The sequence below is a fragment of the Schistocerca gregaria genome, chromosome 3, assembly GCF_023897955.1.
Source record: "Schistocerca gregaria isolate iqSchGreg1 chromosome 3, iqSchGreg1.2, whole genome shotgun sequence".
NCBI classification, from domain to species: domain Eukaryota; kingdom Metazoa; phylum Arthropoda; class Insecta; order Orthoptera; family Acrididae; genus Schistocerca; species Schistocerca gregaria.
This window is the reverse complement of record NC_064922.1, coordinates 496,084,699-496,111,371: the sequence shown is the minus strand read 5'-3', so window position 1 is coordinate 496,111,371 and position 26,673 is coordinate 496,084,699. Positions and strand designations below refer to the sequence as shown.

The following is a 26,673-nucleotide window of genomic DNA, read 5'->3' as shown; positions in this document are numbered from 1 at the left end:
TGGATTTGTAATTTCCTGTCACAAAGTTCACAGTTTATAGCAACTGACAGAAAGTTGACAAGTCAAATAGAACAGATATCTGGCATTCCTCAAGGAAGTGTTAATAGTTCCTCCGCTGCTTCTAATCTATATAAATAATTTAGGATGCAATCTGAGTAACCCTCTTAGATTTTTCTGTACCTGAATGGTGCAGAAAGTGCCAATTGACTCTAAATAATGTAAAGTGTGAAGGCATGCACATGAGTACTAAAAGTAAAGCACTACATTTCAATTGCATATTAAATGAAACAAATCTAAATGCTGTGAATTAACCTAAATACTTATGTATTACAGTTAGGAATATCTTAAATTGGAGCATCACATAGACAATGTTGTGGAGAAAGCTCCTCAGAGACTGTTTTACTGGAAGAACACTTCGAAGTTTCAACAGGTCTACAAAAGAGACTGTCTACACTACACTTGTCCATCCCCTGCTGGAGTACAGCTGTCTGGCAAGGGATCCTTACCGGATAAGATTTATGGACATTGAAAAATTCAAGGAAAGGCAGCTTGTTTTGCATTACCTCAAAAAATGTGACAAGAGTGTCACAGATATGAAATGTGAGTTGGGGTGGCAATCATTTAAAAAAAGGAGAGAGAGTCTTTTTAGCTGCAGCAAGATCTTTTCATGAAATTTAAATCTTAAATGTTCTCCTCCAAATGTGAAAATATTTTGTCCTCCCACCTACAGAGGAAGAAATGGTCATTGCAACAAAATAACAGAAATCAATCACAGCTCATATGGTAAAGACACACTATAACAACAATTGTGAGAAAATGTTTACAACTAGGTGGGTCATTTGTTGTGCTCCACTATCAACTCTGAAGAGGACATCCTTTCTCAAATGGATGGGAACCCAGTGATCAGTACTCTGAAAATGATATGGGCTTCTATGGCACGCACAGGCTACTGCTCACCGTCTCTCTTGTTTGCATACTGTGAAGTGGAAGATACGAAAGTGATCCATCTTTAAACTTATGTTACATCTAAACAGTACATTTCCAGACATCAAGTTCCTTATCAAAACTTTATCTACTAAGTCCGCTCTACAGCTCCTGGAAGCCTGGAGTAGGAATTGTGAAACATCCTGCATTTCTGAAGAATTGCAACAGCTATTGCTAATATATATACCTAAACTTCTTCCATGAAGGTTCTCTTTTTTGAAGAGATTTATAGAACACAACAAATGAATAAGTTGGCTGGTTGGAGGGTGGGGAGGCAGGTATAGGGCAAGAGACCAAACACAGTCATGAGTCCTTTGATCCAAGAGGTTTTTTGTTATGGTTTTAGGGCACAATACTACTATGGTCATAAGCGCCCGGATCCAAGAGTTGTGCATCCAGAAGTAAAGACATTTACTGATAATGTTTTCTGATCTAGTTGGGAGATTGATAACAGTAAAAGTGAGAAAGCTGAAAACATAATGGACAGCTTTCATGTCACAACAATAGCCCAAGATGAAGGAAACACGAAAATCAGCAGGTGGGAATCCCCGAGAAACGTCTCACCCACTCTCTCACTGCTGGCCATTTCATTCAAGAGAACCCACTATAAACGCTTTTCAGTGGAAAAACAGAAATACAACTACAGAATGCACACAGTACAACATGTCATACTGGATGGAGAGTCACTGACAGATGTTGAAGCAACCTCAGGTGTATCACAGGGAAATACTTTGGGGGATTTGCTGTTCATGTTATACACTAATAATCAGGCGGGCAATATTATCCTCAGACCTTCTGTAGATGATACAGTTAATTATAATGAACTATCTGAAGATGATGGCACAAATATTCAGTCAAATACTGATTACACATGCTTGCACAATTCAGCTGACATCTAGTTTCAAATGCCTGCTATAGTAAGTGTGTCCTGCAAGTGAAAAATACTTGTGACCATTTGCTCTGCCATTCTTTGTGCACATTAAACACCTCTTTTAGTCCTATTTGGTATAAGGCCTGCACACTTGAGCAGTATTCTGACATACTGTAAACTACTGAAGGCAGTGGTATAGACATCAAGGCATGCATTATAATAATAAAGGTGTGTCCCATCAGGTAACAAAACAAAGGCAATACGAGTGGAGTGAGGCAGGGGGGGGGGGGGTGTACTCAAAAAACTGGAATAACATTTCCCTCAGTGGAGCTTGTGCAATAAACATTTCTACCGCTAGTCATGTATAGTGCAACTCATTGCCAGTTCAGTGCCTCCTGTGTTGTCAACCTGGCTAGTTCTGTTCATCTGCAGTGATTGTTTTTGCTAGCACTGTTTTGTTCTTGTTTCATTTTCTTTTATGATGGCAATTTTAAGTAAACAATGTGCAGATGTGAAATTTTATTTTCTCCTCAGTGAGAAGGCTGCTGAAACTCTTTTGATGTTGAAAACAGCTTACCAAGAGGACACCATGGGAAAAACTCAAGTGTAAGAGTGGTCTGCTTTATTTAAAAATGCCAAGATGTCAATTGATGATAAACCTCATTCTGGACATACATCAACTGCCCGAATCATTCGGGGTTTGTTCCTCCATGTCAGACTGTCAATCAAATCAAACAGTGGAAGCACAGATGGGACAAATGTGTTAATTGCATTGGAGAGTATTTTGAAATAAATAATGTTGTTTTGTAAACAATCTGAAAATAAAATCTTGGTTTTCACACTGCATCAATTCCAATAAAATTCTCGAACTTATGATTGCTATCTCTGCCATCGAAAGCTAGAGAATTTTATTGCAATTGATGTACCTTGAAAACTGCAGCTGAGATGAAGTTTGTTCATAGCACAGTTGGAAAAACACAGACTGATAGAATCCTGAATGAGAAGACAAAATAATTCTGCAGTGGCTGAGATGGTGTGGACATAAGTGATTCATAGATGCAAACAAGCTACCAAGACTAATGTATGATTTGAAACTCGCGGAGGAAAGACCAATAGGAAGACCAAGGCACAGGTACAAGGCTATACGTATCATGAAATTTGAGCTTGAGCAAAGTGGACACATATGGGACAGGACTGAAGAGGAAGAGAAATTTGAGGACAAAATTGGTGAAGAAGCCTCATTTGTCAACCCACTGAATAAGATGAAATGGCATGGGATAACAGTGATGATGATGTAGTATTTACCCTGAATCGTTAGATAACGAACTATACACTCTACTGTTATATTCTATAATTTGTCAAAGGTACTCAAATATGTCAATTACAATATATTTTTCAGTGAATTATTATTGTTATTATTATTATTTCTATCTTATCTCAGACGTTATGTCTGGTCAAAAGTAGAAAGTGACGCGGACCTTGATCAAGCGTGACTTCCTTTTAACTGTACGGTATATGTTATATCTCATTTAGGAACTTTCGGGTAATTGAACATGTATCAATAATTGCGGATTTCTGTAGTTGTATAAATAAGTTTGGATGTAGCTGTATTGCATTGATGTACTGGTGGATATTGTGTGGTATGATTCCTGTAGTTGATAGTATAATTGGTACAACGTCAACTTTATCCTGATGCCACATATCCTTGACTTCCTCAGCCAGTTGGATGTATTTTTCAATTTTTTCTCCTATTTTCTTCTGTATATTTGTTGTATTGGGTATGGATATTTCGATTAGTTGTGTTAATTTCTTCTTTTTATTGGTGAGTATGATGTCAGGTTTGTTATGTTGTGTTGTTTTATCTGTTATAATGGTTCTGTTCCAGTATAATTTGTATTCATCATTCTCCAGTACATTTTGTGGTGCATACTTGTATGTGGGAACATGTTTTATAAGTTTATGTTGTAAGGCAAGCTGTTGGTGTATTATTTTTGCTACATTGTTATGTCTTCTGGGGTATTCTGTATTTGCTAGTATTGTACATCCGCTTGTGATGTGATCTACTGTTTCTATTTGTTGTTTGCAAAGTCTGCATTTGTCTGTTGTGGTATTGGGATCTTTAATAATATGCTTGCTGTAATACTTGGTGTTTATTGTTTGATCCTGTATTGCAATCACGAATCCTTCCGTCTCACTGTATATATTGCCTTTTCTTAGCCATGTGTTGGATGCGTCTTTATCGATGTGTGGCTGTGTTAGATGATATGGGTGCTTGCCATGTAGTGTTTTCTTTTTCCAATTTACTTTCTTCGTATTTGTTGATGTTATGTGATCTAAAGAGTTGTAGAAGCGGTTATGAAATTGCACTGGTGTAGCCGATGTATTTATATGAGTGATTGCTTTGTGTATTTTGCTAGTTTCTGCTCGTTCTAGAAAGAATTTTCTTAAATTGTCTACCTGTCCATAATGTAGGTTTTTTATGTCGACAAATCCCCTTCCTCCTTCCTTTCTGCTTAATGTGAATCTTTCTGTTGCTGAATGTGTGTGATGTATTCTATATTTGTGGCATTGTGATCGTGTAAGTGTATTGAGTGCTTCTAGTTCTGTCTTACTCCATTTCACTACTCCAAATGAATAGGTCAATATTGGTATAGCATAAGTATTTATAGCTTTTGTCTTGTTTCTTGCTGTCAATTCTGCTTTCAGTATTTTTGTTAGTCTTTGTCTATATTTTTCTTTTAGTTCTTCTTTAATATCTGTATTATCTATTCCTATTTTTTGTCTGTATCCTAGATATTTATAGGCATCTGTTTTTTCCATCGCTTCTATGCAGTCGCTGTGGTTATCCAATATGTAATCTTCTTGTTTAGTGTGTTTTCCCTTGACTATGCTGTTTTTCTTACATTTGTCTGTCCCAAAAGCCATATTTATATCATTGCTGAATACTTCTGTTATCTTTAGTAATTGGTTGAGTAGTTGATTTGTTGCTGCCAGTAGTTTTAGATCATCCATGTATAGCAAATGTGTGATTTTGTGTGGATATATTTCAGTAATATTGTATCCATAATTTGTATTATTTAGCATGTTGGATAGTGGGTTCAGAGCAAGGCAGAACCAGAAAGGACTTAATGAGTCTCCTTGGTATATTCCACGCTTAATCTGTATTGGCTGTGATGTGATATTATTTGAATTTGTTTGGATATTAAGTGTGGTTTTCCAATTTTTCATTACTATGTTTAGGAACTGTATCAATTTAGAATCTTCTTTGTATATTTCCAATATTTGTAGTAACCATGAGTGGGGTACACTACCAAAAGCTTTTCAGTAATCAATGTATGCATAGTGTAGGGACCTTTGTTTATATTTAGCTTGATATGTCACCTCTGCATCTATTATCAGTTGCTCTTTACATCCTCGTGCTCCTATGCAACAGCCTTTTTGTTCTTCATTTATAATTTTGTTCTGTGTTGTAGGTGTCATTAATTTCTGTGTAATGACTAATGTTAATATTTTGTATATTGTTGGTGGGCATGTTATGGGGCGGTATTTAGCTGGGTTTGCTGTGTCTGCTTGATCTTTAGGTTTCATATAAGTTATTCCATGTGTAAGTGTATCAGGGAATGTGTATGGGTCTGCAATGTAACTGTTAAATAATTTAGTTAGATGTGAATGTGTCAAGGTGAACTTCTTTAGCCAGAAATTTGCTGTTTTATCTTTTCCAGGGGCTTTCCAATCGTGAGTAGAATTAATTGCTTTGGTGACTTCATGTTGCAAAATTATCACTTCCGGCATTTGTGGTATCATCTTGTATGTGTCTGTTTCTGCTTCTATCCACCGTGCACGCCAGTTATGTTGTACCGGGTTTGACCATATGTTGCTCCAGAAGTGTTCCATGTCTGTTATGTTTGGTGGATTGTCTATTTTAATGTGTGTGTTGTCTATTGTCTGGTAAAATTTATTTTGGTTTTTGTTGAATGTTTGGTTTTGTTTCCTTCTATTTTCACTTTTTTTGTATCTTCTAAGTTGTTTGGCCAATGCTTGTAATTTCTGCTTCTTTTCATCTAATTGCTCCATCGCTTCTTGTTGTGAGATTTTACCTAACCTTTTTCGTTTTTTGCCTGACATTTGATGTCTTATAAATTGTGTTAGCTGTCCAATGTCTTTTCTCAGTTTTTCTATTCTGATCTGTAGCCTGTGTTGCCATGCTGGTTTTGTGGGTTTCTTCTGTGTGTTGGTTGGTTCTGATCTCTGCCTAGTGTGTATATTTAGTGTAGTGAGTGCTCCTATATAAACCAGTAGTTGTAACTCTTCCATAGTTGTGTTTTCATTTATTTTGTTGTGTATGATTGTGTTGATAGTTTTTATTGTTGCTTTGACTTGTGGGTTATTTGGCGGTCTATGCAAGAATGGTTTAATGTCTGTATTTGTGTCTTTGTATTCTATATATGTCAGCTGAAATTTTTCTTCTATATCTAACATGTGTGTCACTTTGTGTTCTATTTGTACTTGTTCTGGTGGCAGTCTTAAGATTTCATTTTCCTCTGATTTTTTAATTGATGTGTGTTGTTCTTTGTTTGTTTGCTCTGGGATGTTTGAGTCCATTACTGTATTTTCTTCTTCTCCTGATTGCACATTATTTTGTTCCAGTATTTGTGTATACTTGTGATCTGTATCCAGTTGTGTTGGTTCCTATGTTTGTTGCTTGGTAATAACAGAACATAAGGTGTCGATTAACGTCATCTGATCATCTCATCCTCTGTCTTTGTTTTCCTTCTAGGGTGGTTGCAGGAAGCATATCCTGCAAAACACCTCTATCTGGATTTAAATCATTTTCCAGTTGGCTAGCAGCGTCGTTACCATTGTGGGCGGCCATAGGGTTCAAGCGTCGTCCCCGACCATGACGGCACTTGTCTGAGGATTATTATTATTATATTTCTTTTCTTTCTCAGATGTTATGTCTGGTTAAAAACGGAAAATGACTTCTTTTTAAATTTATTATTATTATTATTATTATTATTATTATTATTATTATTATTATTATGTAACAAGAAGAGCTGCAAAAATGGTACAAAACAACAGTCTTTAATAGGAAACAGTCCAGTATTAATCAGTCATCATGCAACTGGGAACTAATCACACGTGATTTCCCAAAACTTTCCATTTCAGGACTGTTACTTTTCCTTGTTTATATTAATGACTTTTTACCAGTAACATTAGCATACACCATTACTGCCGAAGCATTCGCAGCAAAAAAAGCAGAGTTCGAAGTGCTCATGAAAAGCAATGGAGCTTACATAACACTGGGTACAGAAACCTGATTGAAACCTGAAAATGACGACAATGAGATTTTTTAAAAAAATTATTGTATATCTGAAGGATAGGTACATGAGAAATGGCTGTGGTGTATTTGTTGCAGTAGACAAGAAACTCAATTTCACTGAGTCAGAATGTGAAGCTGCATGTGGGACTGTTTGGGCAAGACTCGATATCATGGATGGGCACAAAATGATAATTGGATCCTACTATAGCCCACGAGACTCATCTCCCGAAGTAATCAAAAACTTTAGAGAAAATCTCATTTCATTTGTACGTTAAGTTCTCCAATCATACCGTAATCTTCGGTGAACACTTTAAGCATTCAACGGATACCAGAAAACTTACAGATTTGTTAGTGGTGGCCATGATAAGACATCCTATGAAACTTTACTAAATCCCTTTTTTGAAAACTACCTAGAACAGATAGATAGTAACCCCACTCATGATGGAAATGTGGTGGACCTAATGGCAACAAATGAACCTGACCTCTTTGAGGATTTCCACATCTAAACATGTGTTAGTGACTGTGAGTGGTTGGGGCAACAATGATTACCAAAGTACACAGGACAACTAAACCAAGCAGAAAAATATATATGTTCAGTAAACTAGACAAAAAGTCAGTAGTGTCATATCTCGATGAGGAACTTGAAACTTTCAGCACAGGGCAGGAACATTAGAGGAACTCTAGCTCAAGTTTAAAAGAATAGTTGACCATTCATTGAATAGACATGTGACCTGTAGAACAGTTCATAATGGGAGGGAACCTCCATGGTATACAGTGACTGTAGAGAAACCTCTAAGGAAACAGAGATTACGGAATAACAGATGAAATACAAAGTGTATGGCAATAGATAGAGAGATGCTGAATGAAATGCGTTTCGTGTCAAGAGAGCAATGTGTGATGCCTTCAATGACTACCATAGCAGAATATTGTCAAGTGATCTTTCACAGAACTCACAAATTCTGATCATATGTGAAGGCTTTTTATCGCACCAAAGTTAGTGTTCAGCCCCTAGTAAAAGAGACAGGAACTGAAATTAGGGGTAGTAAAGCCAAAGCTGAAATGCTAAACTTAATTTCCATTTGTTCCTTCACAAAAGAAAATCCAAAAGTAATCACCCCAATTCAACCTTGCACCACTGGAAAGATAAATGAAAAGTATCAGTGTCAGCATCGATGGTGTTGAAAAACAGCTAAAATCAGTAAAATCCAACAAAACTATAGGGCTCGATGGAATCCCTGTCAGATTCTATACTGAATTTGCAGCTTAGTTAGCCCCTCTTCTAGCTACAGTCTACCATAGATCCCTCGGGGGAAAAAAAAATTCATGCCCAGTTCTTGGAAAAAGGCACAGGTCACACCTGTCTACAAGAAAGGTAGTAGAACTGATCCACAAAACTACCATTTAATATCCCTGACAATGATTTGTTGTATAATCTTAGAACATATTCTGAGCTCTAGCATAATGAGGTATCTTAAACAGAATGACCTCCTTAATGCCAACCAACATGGATTTCGCAAAAATCAAACGTGAAAATCACTCACACTTTTCTTACACGACATACTGAAAGCTTTGGATCAAGGCAATCAGGTAATATATACGCAAATAAATTGACATTCTGTGCAGTGTCAGATGGGACCGCCTTTATATGATAAATGCCTTTGTCGTTGCTCCCAGCAGCCATCACGTCAAGTGTAAACTTTGTTTGCAGATACAGTAAATGCTGTATTTCTCGATTTCCGAAAAGCATTTGACTCAGTACCACTCCTACGCTTCCTGTCAAAAGTTCAATCAAATGGGTTATCAAGTGAAATTTATGACTGGATTGTGGAATTTTTGGTATGGAGGGCACAGCATGTTACCTTGTATGTAGAGTCTTCATCGGATGTAGAAGTAACTTCAGATATGCCCCAGGGAAGAGTGTCAGGACCCTTCCTGTTCATGTTGTAATAATGACCTCATGGACAATATTAATAGTAACCTAAGACTTTTTGCAAATGATGCAGGTATTTATAATGAAGTACAGTCTGAAAGCAGCTGCATAAATATTCAGTCAGATCTTGACAAGAGTTGGAAGAAGTGCAGAGATTGGTAATTTTAAGTGTAAAATTGTGCACTTCACACAATGAAAAAACGTAATATACTATGACTATAATGTTAATAAGTCACTGATGGAATTGAACTATTCATATTAATACCTGGGTGTAACGCTTTGTATGGATATTAAATGGGATGATCACACATGCTCAATCATGGGTAAAATAGCTAGTAGACTTCGGTCTATTGGCAGAATACCGGAGAAGTGCAATCCATCTACAAAGGAGGTTGCCTACTAATCACGTGTGCAGCCAGCTCTAGAATATTGCTCAAATGTATTGGACATGTACCTTATACGACTAACGGGATATTGAACATATACAGAGAAGGGTTGCACAAATTGTTACAGGTTTCGTAAACTCTTGAAGAGAGATGTAAACTAGACTGAAAGTCTCAAGACTTTGCTTTAAATGATAATTCTAGGAATATACTACAATCCCCTACACATCACTCACATAGGAATCGTGAAGACAAGATTGGAATAATTACAGAATGCACAGAGGTGTTCACACAATCTTTCTTCCTGTGCTCCGTGCATGAATGGAACAGAAATAAACCCTAATAACTGATACAATGGGATGTTTCCTTTGCCATGCACTTCACAATGGTCTGCTGAGAGTGGATGTGGATGTAGACATAGACAAACTATGTGATCAAAAATATCCGGACACCTGGCTGAAAATAATTCACAAGTTCGTGGCACCCTTCAGCGGGCATGCTGGAATTCAATATGTCGTTCGACCACCCTCAGCCTTGAGGACAGCTTCCACTCTCATAGACATATGTTCATTCAGGTGCTGGAAGGTTTCTTGGGGAATGGCAGCACATTCTTCTTTGAGTGTTGCACTGAGGAGAGGTACCAATGTTGGTTGGTGAGGCCTGCCATGAAGTCGGCATTCCAAACATTCCAAAGGTGTTCTGTAGGATTAAGGTCAGGGCTCTCTGCAGTTCAGTCCATTACAGGCATGTTATTGTCCTGTAACCATTCGCCACAGGCTATGCATTATGAACAAGTGCTCGATCACGTTGAAAGACTTAATCGCCAACTCCAAATTGCTCTTCAACAGTGGGAAGCAAGAAGGTGCTTAAAACATCAATGTAGGCCTGTGCTGTGATAGTACCACACAAAACAAGGAGGGGTGCAAGCCCCCCTCCATAACAAAACACGACCACACCGTAACCCCACCACTTCCGGATTTTCCTGTTGGCACTACACACGCTGGCAGATGACGTTCACCAGGCATTTGCCGTACCCACATCCTGCCATCAGATCGCCACACTGTGTACCGTGGTTGGTGGATTGGCTTAAAAGAGGGAGAAAGGGACCAAACTACAAGGTAATCAGTCCCTTGTTCTTAATAAAACAATGCCACAGTGTGAGAATAAAACAAACGAGACTGACAACCCAAAACAAAATGAAAGGAAAAATCACAAGAACGATGAAGAGCAACAAACATGTAAATGAATGAAAGGGGACAAGAAAACCACAAAAACGCAAGAAACAGGATGAAAAGATTAAAACAACAAAGCAGATTATCATGGCTGGCTGACCATGAGAATAAAAAAGGAGAAGCCAACCACTCTACAACACATTAAAATCTCCACTATAGAAGCACTAAGGTGGAGGACACACAGGCACAAAGGATATACACTAAAACTTAGATCAAATGATAAAACCCACCCTCACGAATAAAACATAAAACTAAATCAGGCAACAAGGCATATCAGATAAAATTGGCGGCAACGAGTCAGGTAACCCAAGATTTCGTCGCTGTGCAGTCAAAGTGAGCCAGTGCACCAGAATATGGGCCACTGTCAACCGATTACCGCACAGACACTCAGGAGGTCTGCACTGCGCAGGGGGTAACCGTGGGTTGCCCAAGCGTGACCAATGCAAAGTCGGCAGAGAGGCCTGCGTGGAAGTCTTCTACACATTCGTAGTCTCCTTAATGATGCACAGTTTGTTGTGCGTACTGTTATGCCATTCCGTCTACCAACGTTGAAAAACCTTATGGTGTAAATTAGAACGCAGGTCAGGTTCAGAGATGCCCATCTCGAGAAGCAGTTTCTGCGTAGGCTGTCGGCAAATTCGTTGCCTAGCCAGCCGACGTGTCCTGGGGTCCACACAAACACCACTGAACGACGGGACCGGTACAGGGCACAGACTCCTGGATGGACGCTACCAAAGGATTATGAGGTTAGCACTGGTTGACAAATTATAGGCCGTTCAAGGAGTCAGTACACAGAAGAAACGATTCCCCTGGTTATGAACAGCTATACTGAAGTGCACAAGAGATGGCCACCAGCTCTGGAGTGAATCCACTGCAGCCACTGAGCAAGGAATGCTGTTCAAAATGGCTTATGTGGATGTAGGCAAAGCCAACACAGTCAACAGCCATCGAGCCATTGGTGTAAACCACTTCAGAGCCCTGGAACACGTCAAGAATCAAGTGGAAGTGACAGCAGAGAGCAGCAGGAGTAACTGAGTCCTTAGGGTCATGTGAAAGGTCCAGACAAATCTGTGGCCTGTGTGTACACCACGGATGTGTATGCGAATGGACCTGGATGGGAGGTGGTAAAGGGAAGGACTCCAGTTCCGACAGATCACACGCGAACCACCATCATTAGCTGTGACCTGGACCGCCGATGTGGGAGATGAACTGCTGCGGGTGGAAAAAGGAGATGGTAATTCAGATGCTCAGAACTACGAATGTCTACAACGTAACTGGCGAGCAATTGTGCATGTCGGATCTGCAATGGAGAGACTCCAGCTTCCATGAGAACACTGGTCACCGGACTCATTCTTCAAGCTCCCGTCGCTAGGCGAACACAACAGTGATGCACTGGGTCGAGTACATGCAACGCTGAGGGTGCTGCCGAACCATAAACCTGACTCCCATAGTCAAGGGGGGTATGAACATGGGCTTTGTAGAGCTGAAGCAGTGTAGAGCGATCTGCACCCCAGATGGTGTTGCTCAGGCAGCACAGGGCATTGAGATGCTGGCAGCACTTCAACTTAAGCTGATGAAGGTGAGGTAGCCAAGTCAATCAGGCATTGAAATCAGTTCTAAGAATCGAGACAGCTTCACTACAATAAGTGGATTGTCATTAAGGTTAAGTTCTGATTTAGGATGAACAGTAAGACGCCGACAGAAGTGCATAACACATGACTTAGTGGCCTAAAACTGGAAGGCGTGGGCAAGAGCCCAAGAATGCGCCTTATGGATGGCTCCCTGTGTTGCTGAGCAGCAACATCAGTACTGGTGGAGCAGTACGAAATACAGAAGTCGTCTGCATACAGAGGGGGTGAGATGGACAACCCAACAGCTACTGTTAGACCATTTATGGCCACGAGAAATAGTAATACACTCCATACAGAGCCCTGCGGGACCCCATTCTATGGATACGATGGTAGAGGGGGGAGACTATGGAAGGCACCAACTCTGACACGGAAAGTAAGGATCGACAGGAAATTCTGGATAAAAATCTGGAGTGTATCTCTGAGACCCCACCCATATAATGTGTGCAAGGATATGATGCCGCCAGGTGGTGTCACACACTTTGCGTAGAACAAAAACGACGGCAACAAGGTGTTGACATCTGGAAAAGGCTGTTCCGATGGCAGACTCGAGGGACACAAGATTTTCAGTGATAGAGCGACCCTGGCAGAAACTGTCCTGACATGGAGCCAGTAGGCCATGTGACTCCAGGACCCAACCCAACTGCCGACACAACATACATTCCAGCAGCTTACAAACAATGTTGGTGAGGATGATGGTCCGACGGCTATCCACTTCAATTGGATTTTTACCAGGTTTGAGCACTGGAATGATGGTACTCTCCCACCATTGCAATGGAAAGACACCGTCCCACCAGATTCAGTTGAAGATGAGGAGATGGCGCTTGTAGTCAGATAAGAGATGTTTAATCATCTGACTGTGGGTCCAATCTGACCCAGAAGCAGTGACAAGGCAATGTGCAAGGGCACTGAGGAGCTCTCACTCCATAAATGGGGTGTTACAGGGTTCACTGTGGTGTGTAGTGAATGAGAGGGGATCGCATTTTCTGCTGCAGAAACGACTGTGGTAGTCACCTGCTCAACCATCACATTGATGTTACCATGAGGGGGAGAGTCAACGGTGACATCAGAGATGAAACTTTCCCGGTCCGCCTTGTTTAAAGCTCATCTGGGCAGGCGTCCATGGGCCTGACACCATGACAGTGATAGGAAGATGGGAAGTGGTCACTACCACACAGGTCATCATGTGCTCTGCAATGGATAGGTGGGAGAAGTCCTGGGCTGCAAATTGATAAACCAGTGGCCGAGTAACTTCCTTGAGCCACACTGAAATGGGTGGTGGCCCCAGCATTTAAGAGGCAGAGGTCGAGCTGTGAAAGTAAATTTTCGACGTCTCTGCCTCGGCCAGTAAGCATTAAAATCTCCCACAAGTAAGGAAGGTTTAGGGAGTTTATCAATCAGTTCCGCTAGTACATTCAGGGGTACTTCACCATCTGGAGGAAGATATACATTGCAGATAGTTATTTCCTGTGTCGTCCGTATTCTGACAGCCACAGGTTCAAGAGGGGTTTGACGAAGCACAGTTTCACTACAGACTGAGTTTAGGACATAAAGCTTACTCCACCAGACACTCAATTATAATCACTATGGCTCCTGTAATATTCCTTATCACCGCGGAGGGCAGTGGTCCACATTGCCAGGAACCAGGTTTCCTGGAGGGCAATGCAGAAAGCAGGTGTAAAGCTTAACCGTTGCCATAGCTCAGCCAGGTGGTGGGGAAACCACCGCAATTCCACTGGAGGATGACGTGACCATGAGACTGGGAAGGCATGAAACACCCAATGAGGCAGTCTACACCTCAGGCTCACCTGCTGCCAACTTATTTCCTGAACAGGCTATATCCATTGTGTCTGAGGGTCTCGCGAGATCTAGGTCCTCAGCAGACACCAGAATCTTCACCTCATCCTCAGAAGCAGAGCTTGTAGGTAGTGCTAGTGTGGGTGCCACCACAATTTCCTTGTTCTTGGGAGTCTTCTTTTCTGATTTCTCGTAGTGCTCCTTGGGTTTCCCTGGTTGGGAAGACTTCACTGAATCAGTCTCCGGGCCTGATGACGAGTGTGAAGCCCTATGACCAGCTGTTTTTGGACTCTTTCCCACTAGCAGAAACCTGGAAAGGAGTCACCCACGGGACCCATTCCTAGCGAGAGGAGCCAAAGAAGCATTATGCTTCTCTGGCTCAGAGGTGGGGACTGAAATCTCCAATGGTTGGGGGGATGTTACTCCTGAAGTAGATGGTGCAGGAGCGACAGGGAGGGAAGTGCCGCCCACTATCAAGGGGGCAGGTGTAGTCTCCCGGTTCTGAGAGGTGACAGGAATACGAGGAACTGATGGGGCAACAACTGTTCTCATAATGGCAGCATATAAGGTGGTCATACCCACAGGATGTAGGCGCTCAAATTTCGTCTTAGCCTCAGTGTAGGTCAGTCAGTCCAGGGTCTTATATTCCACGTTTTTCCTCTCTTTCTGTAAAATCCTGCAGTCTGGCGTGCAAGGTGAATAATGCTCTCTGCAGCTGATACAGATGGGAGGCGGGGCACATGGTGTATTGGGATGCAATGGACGTCCACGATCTCGACAGTTGGGGCTGGAAGTACAGCGGGTAGACATATGGGCGAACTTCCAGCACTTAAAGCACCGCATCCGGGGAGAGGTATATGGCTTGACATCACAGCGGTAGACCATCACCTTGACCTTCTTGGGTAATGTGTCACCTACGAAAGCCAAGATGAAGGCACTGTTGGCAACCTGATTATCCCTCAGACCTCTATGGACGAGCTGGACTAAATGAATATCTCTTCGCTCTAAATTGGTACGCAGCTCATCATCAGACTGCAAAAGAAGGTCCCTGTGGAATATAATATCCTGGACCATATTTAAGGTCTTATGAGGTGTGATGATAACAGAAACATCTCACTACTTGTCACAAGCAATTAATGCCAGTGACTGGGCAAAGGATGCTGTTTTTATCAAAACTGACCCAGAGCACATTTTGGACAAGCCCTCCACCTCATAAAACTTGTCCTCCAGATGCTCCACAAAAAACTGAGGCTTCATGGACTTGACAGATTCCCTATCAACTCTCACACATACGAGATACCAGCACAAATAATCTTCACTGCCATCCTTAGCCTGGCATTCCTCCCGTGGTGTGACCAGGGAGAGGAACAATTTGGGGTCATATTTCTTGGCACTGAAGTTAGACTTCGCCCACTTAGAGATAGATTGCTGGTGGCACACCACCAGCAAGAGATGACATACTACTCTTCATGGTGTGTCACCTGCTCTGATGCCACCCACTCCAACCAGGGGGCATCCCCATGGGTGCAACCCAGCCACGGCAAAGGCCACTTGTAAGGATGACCATTGCAGGGAGTCCTGATGCCCCAGGGTGACAGGCATCTTCTGCTTATCATATGAGGGGATTTAACGGCGCAGACATCAGCAGAGCGATCCCTGTGTTGTCAGGGGGGGCTACAACCAACAGGGTACACGACAGCCCTACCACAACAGACTGGCTACCATGCTGGACATGACTTGCAAAGAAGTCCATTTTCATAATCGGCACAGAAAGTGACACTGCATAGGCGTGGTGGAAAACACACCCAGGAAGGTGTCCTCGCCCAAGAGATGGAGAATGAGCAGGACTGCAGTGTGGTGACAAGAAAGTGGGCTAAAGATCTCAATGCACAATGGACACAATGCACCGTGTAAGGCGCCCTTCCCCAATTGGCTCGCTGTTCGGAAAAATTTTGAAAAATGGAGGTCTAGCCCTACAGGGGGGGGACCATCACATAAAGGCCAAAACGTGTGAGACTCCTAGTCGCCTCTTACGACAGGTAGTAATACCTCGGGCCTGTTCTAATCCACCGAACCCACGGCAAGTGAAGCATTGTTTGGTAGTTACCGACATGATTTGTGGCTTATGAGCATCTGCTCGATCATGAAATCCAAGTTTTCTCACCTCCCACATAACTGTCATAGTACTTGCAGTGAATCCTGATGCAGTTTGGAATTCCTGTGTGATGGTCTGGATAGATGTCTGCCTATTACACATTACGACCTCTTCAACTGTCGGCGGTCTCTGTCAGTCAACAGACAAGGCCGCCCTGTACGCTTTTGTGTTGCGTGTGTCCCTTCATGTTTCCACTTCGCTATCACATCTGAAACAGTGGATCTAGGGATGTTTAGGAGTGTAGACATCTCACGTACAGACATATGACAAGTGACATCCAATCAAGTTTGAAGTCCATGAATTCTGCAGAGCACCCAATTCTGCTCTCTCACAATGTCTAATGACTACCCCTGAGGTCACTGATATGAAGTACCTGGCAGTAGGTGGCATCACAACATATCTAATATGAAAAACGTATGTTTCTGGGGGTGTCCAGATATTTTTGATCACATAGTGTGGAGGTAGATACAAAGTACATTCTTTTTTGCAGATGACACAAACACTGCAAGAAGTAGCAAATCAATAAAATAGTTGTTGAAATTTTTATGAGCACTAATAATTGTCCAGTCACATTAATGTGACTACCTATCAAAAGCCTGAACAACCACCTTTTGCACCACCAACCATTGTGGGACATGCAGGAAAAGAATCAATGAGGTTCTGCAAGGTACCGACAGGGATATGGAGCCCTGCAGACTCCAGTGCTAAAGCCAGCTGGTGCGAACAGCCCGATTGAGGTGGTCCTGCATATTCTCAATTCGGTTTAAATCCAGGGGGACTGGTAGCCAGGGGAACACAAATTCATCCTGGTGTCCTTCGAAACAGGTACATACACTGCAAGCTGTGTGACATGTTGCATTATACACTGGTAGATATGCCATTGTTCCAAGGAAAAATGAACTGCATGTAGGGGTGGACAAGTTCACCCCAAGGACAGATGCATACTTCTGTTGATCCACTGTGCCTTTCGGAATGATGAGCTCACCCACAGAATGCCACAAAAAACATTCTTGATTTCAGACATTACACACGAACTGCCTTCTGTTTGATGGAACATAAAATGTCATTTATCAGGGAAGGTCATCTGTCACCACTCAACCGACGTCCAGTTGCTGTATCTGTATGTAAATTACAAGCCCCATTGCCAATGAACAATAGTCAACAAGAGTGAATGAACCAGGCACCTGTTGTGATGTCCCATATGCAGCAGTGTTCACTGAATGGTCCTTGAGGAGACATTGTTGGTAACCCCCTTTGTTTACTTGGGTGATCAGCCTGTCAACAGATGCACATGTATTCACCCAAACACATCTGCACAGCCATCATTCACTTTGTCATTTACGGCTTGTGGTGCACCACTTCAATCACAGCAGCATGTGAACAGTTCACAAGCTTACAGTCATATCGGAAACATTTTCACCCTTGACCCGAGAGCCAATTATCATGCCTTTGTGGACACCAGATAAATTGCTCCACTTCTGCATTATGACAACAAATGCACTGTTTTCCGTGTAGCTCAACATGCTTTATATACCTTCCACGGGTAGTCCTACCACCTGTGAGCAGTTATTGCTTGCCGACATCAACCGTAGGTGGCGGTCACATTAATGTAACTGGATCATGTTATCTACTTACTAGCCAATCCCTTGTCCCTGAAGTTTAAAAGACACACTATATACCATTCACATATTGTAAAGCCCGCTTTACACTGGCGCAGACAGAACAGATTCTGTACTGAATTTGCAGCAGAGTTAGCCCCTCTTCTAACTATAACACATCATAGATTCCTCGAACAAAAAAAAAACGTGCACAGTTCTTGGAAAAGGCACAGGTCACACCTGTCTACCAAAAAAGTAGTAATGCTCCACAAAACTATCATCTAATATCCTTGACACTGATTTGTTGTAGAATCTTAGAACATATCCTGAGTTCCAGTTTAATGAGATACCCTGAACAGAACAATCTTCTCAATGTCAACCAGCATGGATTTTGAAAACATCGACCGTGTGAAACCCAACTCGCACTTTTCTCACGTGACATAGCTTTGTATCAGGGTAACCAGGTAGATGCAGTGTTTCTTGATACCCGAAAGGCATTTGACTCAGTAACGCATGTATGCTTATTGGCCAAAAGTAGGATCATATGAGGGTATCAAGTGAAGTTTGTGACTGGATTGAGGACTTTTTGGTAGGTAGGACACAGCAAATTATCTTGGATGGGGAGTCATCATCGGATGTAGAAGTGATTTCAGGTGTGCCCCAGGGAACTGTGTTGGGACCCTTGCTGTTCATCTTGTATATTAATGACTTTGTAAACAATATTAATAGTAAAATCAGTCTTTTTGCAGTTATCCATAATGAAGTATTATCTGAAGTAAGAAGCATAAATATTCAGCTAGATCTTGGATAAAATTTCAATGTTGTGCAGATATTGGCAACTTGCTATAATTCAGAAATGTAAAATTTTGCACTTCACAAAACAAAAAAAAAATAGTTATCCTGTGACTATAATATTAATGAGTTACTGCTGGAATCGCCAACTCGTACAAATACCTGGGTGTAGCGCACATTGTAGGGATATGAAATGGAATCATCACATAGGTTCAGTCGTGGGTAAAGCACGTGGTAGACTTTGGTTTATTGGTAGAACACTATGGAAGTGCACTCAATCTGACAAGGCTGCTTACAAATCACTCATACAACCATTTCGAGAATATTGCTCACGTTTCTGGGACATGAATCTGACAGGACCAATAGGCCATATTGAAACACATACAGTGAAGAGCAGCACAAATGGTCAAAGATTTGTTTAATCCTTGGGAGAGTACCACAGAGATACTAAAGTAACTGAACTGGAAGACAAACTATCCTGAGAATGTCTATTAATAAGGTTTCAAGAACTGGCTTTAAGTGATTACTGTAGGGATATAGGCCTACAACAACCTCCCATGTATCGCTCATACAGAGATTGTGAGGATAAGATTAGAATAATTACTACACACACACACACACACACACACACACACACACACACACACACAATGAGAGAGAGAGAGAGAGATTCAAACAATCATTTTACCCACATTCCATACACGAATGGAACAGGAAGAAACCTTAATAACTGGTACAATGGGACGTACCCTCTGCCATGCACCTCACAGTGGTTTGCAGAGTACACATATATAGATGTAGAACTGAACGAGCATCAACAAATGAGAATTTTCTCTGGTATAAATGGTAGACTAATATGGGCAGGCACCATTTGGCCACATTTGGTTCAAATTCGCTGGTATTTGGTCATGTTCGGCTGGTTATTGGTCTTTCAGAGAAATATCAAAGGCAGTTTGCATCCTCTCCACTTTGGTGCTAGTAGCACACAGGGAATTTGTTGGCCACTTTGCAGTTGGCATGAGTTGTGTGAGGGATGGAGTGGTTTGATGAGAATGTAATGTGAGAAACATGATAAATTCTTTAGACACTTCCATCAGGCATGAACAGATTGAGTAAGCACAAGCTTCATATTGATTTTTATTACAAAGTAATAGCACAATAAATTTCTTTGAAGGGAAACAATTACAAATACGTATGTATCACACTGCTTAAAATACATTTACTCAAGACCCGATTGATTTTATTCCTTACATTGGTTGGTTGGTTGATTCAGGGGAAGGGACCACACAGTGGGGTAATCAGTTTCATCAGATTAGGGGAGGATGGGGAAGGAAGTTGGCTATGCCCTTTCACAGGACCTACCATGGCATTTGCCTGAAGCAATTTATGGAAATCATGGTAAACCTAAATCAGGATGCTTGGACATGTGTCTGAACCATAATCCTCCAAAATCTGAGTCCAGTATGCTAACCACTGCACCACCCCACTCGGTACATTCATTGTAGCTGTAATTACTACTGCACCACTGTGCTCAGTACATTCATTGTAGCTGTAATTACAAGGATGATGTATCACCGAACTATTTCAGCAGTAATAAGCAAATAAATAAACACTGTTTACCTGTGATCATACTATATTCCCTCTAACAAACTTTATAGTAGATTTTTATTAAGTAGGTTATATGACAGGCTGCATATATGTTCACATTTCATTAACAATCTTTTTTATTTTCTTTATATTAACTTAAATAAAATTCTAGAAGTGCTTTGCATTATATCACTGACGACATTGGAAAACATTTGAGAGAGAAAAGTTATCCAAGTGTGAAACAATTTTAATTTCTCCCTTAAATTTCCCCCTCAATTTTTATGACAATCCAGCAAAGAGGCTCTAACTGATATACGTGCAAAGTTTTGGAATAATGCTAAAGCTGGAGTTGCAATTCAGTTTTAAATACACTCACTCCACACATACACACTTGTGCACAAAAGCAGACAAACAGGCTTACATCATTATTTTCCTACACTGTTTTGTTCCTTCATCAAAATCAACATGATCCCCACAGAAACGAGTCCTATCAGAATACCACAGTTTTGCATCATGGCTACATGTAGTGTTTTATCAAGTGAAACCTGTCTGGTAAGCATTATTAGTAAAAAGCAATTGCACAGCTCATTTTCTTTTCCTGTAATGAACACTGGTGAGTTGTCTGTGAATGTTGTTTTACTTCCATTTGCTCCATTGTAAAGGAGGCTTAATAAGTTTCCTCCCAATATACCTGCTGGAAATGTTAACTACTGCCTCCAATGTATTTATTCACCGAGGAAATTTGTCACAGTAAAATAACTGCTCAGTTCATGGAATCAATATTAGAAATTCAAATAATCTTCATAAGGATTTCGGGACATTTACTTTGGTCCAGAAAGGTGCCCATTATTCAGGAACATGTCTTTTCAATAACTTGGCACCAGCTGCAAAAAATATAACTGGTAATGAAATTCAGTTTAAGTAGAGATAAAATGATTTATTGGTGGCCAACTCCTCCTACTCTTTCGTATTATTTCTGAGTAGAATCAATCAATGTGCAAAATACCTACAAATTATCAAATAATGTGTTCCATACAATCCAGCACCGTAATGCTGGCAGTGTATACAACAGTTTTAAACTGATTTTCTGTTTCATTAAGAGCAACTATAAGAGCCTCAGAATTATTGTATATGCACCTTAGCATTTTGTGTGTTTTTACTTTTTCCTGAGAAATTTGTAGTACCTATTTCACTTAGTACCTTGGAAGGGTTACTAGCACACCTTTTAACTTTGTAAACTTATACAGTCTACTCTTTTTTTATGATATTTCTACATCTTTGAGGATCTACTCTCTATGACACAAAAAGTACACCTATTTTAATATTCCTCTTCCATTCTTCAAATCTACCTCTTCCTCCTCTACAATTCAAAAAAGTAAGCTTTACTCTGAAGCATCTATTTTAATTGAGCTTCCTTGGGAACTGAAGGTGATTAGTGACAAACTACATATTCTGAAGACAGAGGTAAGTGCGTCTCTCCTGACAAACCCTTACTCTCTGTAGAGATACCAAAATGCCCTTGAACTGAACCAAATTTTGAATTAGATGAAAGGTTGGAACATGATGAGCCTGTCGAGCAAGTTTCTCCACCTTGTGTGGTCTGCCAATCAGCTAATTCCTCACGTGGATGTATGAACAAAATATGTCAGGTGAACTGAAACATTCAATTGCGCTTCAGCAACTCAGAAAAAAACTTATTTTTCAAACTAACTTAGATCTCTAACTACACTACAGATCAGTTTATCCCTAAATGTAACATTTGTATTCACATTCATTGACTTTGCCACCTCAAAACCTATCACTTTTGACCTACCCTGGGTCTCGGAATATGTTACAAATCTGTCTGCCACTGCCCACATCCTGAAACCTGCCTTAAGTAATGTATTGCAGCCTGCCTAAAATCTTGGTTGTGATGACAGACAGCTGTAGACCGTAGACCACAGCCCAAGGTCTAGGTTAGATTGGAAAGTGGAAATCTGGGTGAGAGTTGGCAAAGTCAACAAATATGAAAGTAGAAAATCTCTTTGTGCTAACAAACTGACCAGTAGCAAACCCTATGGTTTATGTAAGGGGATTTCAATACTTAACTTTTACTCAAAAAGTGGTACACATACAACAGATATAGGCCTATTGTCAAGTGTTCTCTCTCTCTCTCTCTCTCTCTCTCTCTCTCTCTCTCTCTCTCTCTCTCTGTGTGTGTGTGTGTGTGTGTGTGTGTGTGCACAATGTCGCAGGCTACGTCGTCATTTTATGTTGCAGGTTGGAGTCGACATCAGGTTTCGGTGACCACAAACGCCTGATTAATGTGAAAAGTCAAAATGTAAGCAACAGTTCGAAAATATATTCCTTCACACTGTCTACGATGATGTTTCACTTTTAAGAAATTATGCCTACAATAATTCGTCATATCCAAAGTTATTTATGGACAAAAACAATCTATGCCAAAATAATTACATACGTTTCAGGCCAGAAGTTGGTATCAGTTTCCATTTGGTATTTCTACAAGGAAACCTAGCACTGTTCACTGAAAGAGCTATATTTAATACAAAAAATGTTATCTTTGCTGTATTACGAGTTGCTTAAGGCACATAAAATTCACTTGGGAATTTAAAAATACCATTGCATTAATAACGTCCGTAACAGACTGGAGAGCGGAATACTGACCAGCTATGTAAGTTCTTAACCTACATAAATAACTTGATTTAAAAATAAAAATTTTTGTGGTTCTTAAACATAACAGTAGAGATTGTTGGTGGTACAAACAAAGTTGTGTAACAACTTGAAATACTCGATGTTTTAAATGAAAAAGTGGCTAAGACAGCAACGAAAAAAATAGTATCATAGTGTAAGGCCAACAGCGCTTTACTGCATTTGGCTCTTTCCAATTGTTATAAAGTTATGCAGAATTTTTCCCCATAATTATGAATGAACGAACGTAAGCTTTATTCCGACACGACTATTAATATTTCAGCAGTCGTTGTTACTGACTGTTTATGAATGAGATGACTCGTTCCGCCGTCATTGAGAGATTCACGGAAGGCGATGTATGAATGTAGGTATCAATGCACGACAATTTCACCAACCACAGACAGACATTATGCACGATAATTTCACTAACCACAAATAAACATTAGTCTACACAACTTAAATTGTAGCAGGAACTGATTTGAAGTAACACTTTATATATATACTGTTGCAGTAGAAAGGTCACTGTTGATGTCTTACCACTCATTGCAAAACTTAGAAATATTACAGATTGTTTAAGAAATATCAACAGTTCGCACTGTAATAACTAGAAAACAACTTTTACAACCAAACCCAATTACACAGCCCCAAGGAAATGGCGCGAAACACTAGCGCTCGTTTTTGTTCCCACTGTAGCCAACTGTGAACTACGAATTTTCTTCTCAGAACACTTTCTTCTGCCTCCCGGATACGGGTAGGTTGGCTCCCTATATCGCGAAGCTGCCAAGAAGGAACCTCCTTGATATCTGCCTTTTACTGTAATATACCTTTGCTTCAAAATACGAAACAAAACATAATGTCGAATGCCGTGAATATATGGGTTGTGTGTTGTTATCATAGGAAGTGCGTTGAGTGAAGTTACTGTATTTTATGGAATGACACCTTTCGTATTGAAACATAATGATGCATAGCATTCATAGACAAGTCCATTTCGTGAGAAGAATTGTATCTGACGTTACTCGAGTTTTTAAAAATGCTGCGGTAGCAAAACACCAAGTGTGTGCACACGTGAGACTTCTGAGTAGTGTACGGTTCAATAGTTCTACCGTGCACTGTATGCAGAAGAGTGATAACATTGATGAAGATGCGGCAAGTATAACAAACGGAAACCCTGATCTGGAGAAAAAACTTAAAATTCTTAACTTAGAGATAGATGTCTTGCGACAAGAAGGCGCGCAAGTTCCTGAGAACGTGAATACAGAACAATGGAAAGAACTATTATCGATGCCAACAAGAAGTAAGAGACTAAAATACCTGAAGTACCTTTGGAAAATAGAAATGAAGGAGTTGAGCAGGCTGAAGAAAAAACAAATGCGACAACAGGAAAGACTGAAGGGATTGGAACATGCTGGACAAGAAGAGACCGCTCACATTCAGTACGGTTTAGGCAAAAATACTTTGTTTTTGCGTGTGTATGATACGACAATAAACCGATTTTATAACAGTAGGCTTTTGACCGCTATGATGTTTGGTCAGAAGCTTGTGATGGATTGTAGTTACGATTCGCAGATGGTGAAGCGTGAGGCGCAAAACTGCGCGAAGCAGCTCATGATGGCATTTGCAGAGAATCGGTTACACGATGATCCGTTTGATTTACATTTGTGTAATATTAACCGCGAAAGTGTAACGATGCAAGAGTTGCACAAATTCATTAACCCACTGTATGAAGATCATTTTCCACTTAATTTAACGGAAAATAGTTACTTGGACTTGTTTCCCAAAGACAAAATTGTCTATTTAACACCACATTGTCGAGAAGAATTAATACATTACGATCATGAAGCTGTCTATGTTATAGGCGCCGTAGTTGATAAATCAAGTTTAGGCCCTGTTTCCTTAGCAAAAGCCAAACGCGAAGGTGTAAAAATGGCAAAACTTCCTCTTGACAGGTACCTAACTTGGGGTGCAGGTAGTGGAAAATCTCTTACATTGAACCAGATGATACAGATATTGTTGGAAATCAAAACAAGTGGAGACTGGGGGAAAGCTTTGTCTTTTGTACCTAGAAGGAAACTGGTTATGGCAGCTGAAAGGGAAACAGCTGTTTTAAAAGGAAGGAATAACTATGAATTTAGGAGACCTGTGGAGGTCAGGAAAGCTTGGAATACAAAGTGAATAAATTGCAACTATTGTTATTCACTGCAGTAACACATCAGAGTTACTACTCTAACTCTTTTTGTACTTTTGAGCTGTGTAACTATAAGTAGACTGTTTCATATATTTTTATACTTTCTGTTCTGTTTGATAACTACTGTTCACAAGCTAGTTAATCATACGGAAGATATGCAAAATAATAAGCTTGGGATATATGTAAATTGCTATGTTACATGCAATAAAGTAAATAATATTTATTATCCATTCTAAGTAATGTAATTCACTGTTAACTTATTATATATAAATTATATAGAGAATCCTAACATTGACTTTGGAGTTTGTTTTTTTTATACAAACTTGGAGGTTAATTCATCCAGTATACATTAGCAATGTTTGTGTTGTGGTCTTCAGTCTGAAGACTGATTTGCTGCAGCTCTCCATGCCGCTCCATCGTGTGCAAGCCTCTCCATCTCCCAAGTAACTACTGCAACCTACATTCTTCTGAATCTGCTTACTATATTCATCTGTTGGTGCCCTCCTACAACTTTTACACCCCACTTCCCTGCAGTACAAAATTGGTGATCCCTTGATGTCTCAGAATGTGTCCTACCAAATGATCCCTTCTTCTAGTCAGGTTGGCCCACATATTTCTTTCCTCCCCAATTCTTTTCAGTATCTCCTCTCATTAGATATGTCATCTAGCAATCTAATCTTCAGCAGTCTTCTGTAGCACCATATTTAAAAAGCTTCTCTTCTCTTTATGTCTAAACTGTTTATCATCCATGTTTCATTTCCTTACATGCTTTTAGAAAAGACTTCCTGCTATACTCAATGTTAACAAATTTCTCTTCTTCAGAACAGCTTTTGTTGCCATTGCCAGCCTACATTTTATATCCTCTCATAGGCTTTCATTAGTTAATCTTCTGCTTTAAGTGTCTCATTTCCTAATCTAATTCTCTTAGCATCATCTTATTTGACTTCATTCCATTATCCTTGTTTTGCTTTTGTTGATGTTCATCTTATATCCTCCTTTCAAGACATTGTCCATTCCATTCAACTGCTCCTCCAAGTCCTTTGCTGTCTCTGACAGAATTACAATGCCATCAGCAAACCTCAAAGTTTTTATTTCTTCTCCCTGGACTCAAATTCCTACTCCAAAATTTTCTTTTGTTTCCTTTACTGCTTGCTCAGTGTACAGATTGAATAACACGGGTGGTTGGCTACAACACTGTCTCAGTCCCTTCTAAACCACTGCTTCATTTTCATGTCCCTTGACTCTTGTAAATGCCTGCTGGTTTCTGTAAAAGTTGTAAATCGCCTTCTTGCTCCCTGTATTTTACCCCTATTACCATTAGAATTTCAAAAAGGGTATTCCAGTCAACATTGTCAAAAGCTTTCTCTAAGCCCACAAATGCTAGAAACATAGGTTTGTCATTCTGTAATCTATCTTCTATGAGAAGTTTTAGAGTCAATATTGCCTAGCGTGCTCTCACACTTTTCTGGAACCAAAACTGATCTTCACCAAGGTTGGCTTCTACCGATTTCTCCATTTGTCTG

General features: G+C 40.4%; 2 protein-coding genes across 6 annotated transcripts in view; one reads left to right on the top strand and one right to left on the bottom strand.

Moving 5' to 3' along the window:
* LOC126353757 (mini-chromosome maintenance complex-binding protein-like) overlaps positions 1-23,700 on the bottom strand; it is an 85,753-nt gene extending 62,053 nt beyond the window's left edge. The window contains exon 1 of one of the 5 annotated variants that reach the window (XM_050002814.1): positions 23,503-23,700. In XM_050002814.1, coding sequence (XP_049858771.1) covers positions 23,503-23,509 — 7 coding nt within the window. In that variant the 5' untranslated portion in view covers positions 23,510-23,700. Of the gene's footprint in view, positions 1-22,735; positions 22,845-23,265 lie in introns of those variants that run through there. The other 4 variants (XM_050002812.1, XM_050002813.1, XM_050002815.1 and 1 more) reach the window with 4 other exon arrangements.
* Positions 23,701-23,724: 24 nt separating this feature from the next.
* Positions 23,725-25,386, top strand: LOC126353758 (mitochondrial ribonuclease P protein 1 homolog). Its single transcript, XM_050002817.1, has one exon. The coding sequence runs from the start codon at positions 23,923-23,925 to the stop codon at positions 25,135-25,137; it is 1,215 nt and encodes a 404-aa protein (XP_049858774.1). The 5' UTR covers positions 23,725-23,922; the 3' UTR covers positions 25,138-25,386.
* The last annotated feature ends 1,287 nt before the right edge of the window (positions 25,387-26,673 follow it).

Coding starts and splice junctions, on each gene's coding strand:
- LOC126353758 (XM_050002817.1), top strand. CDS start 23,923: ATGATGCATAGCATTCATAGACAAGTCCATTTCGTGAGAAGAATTGTA.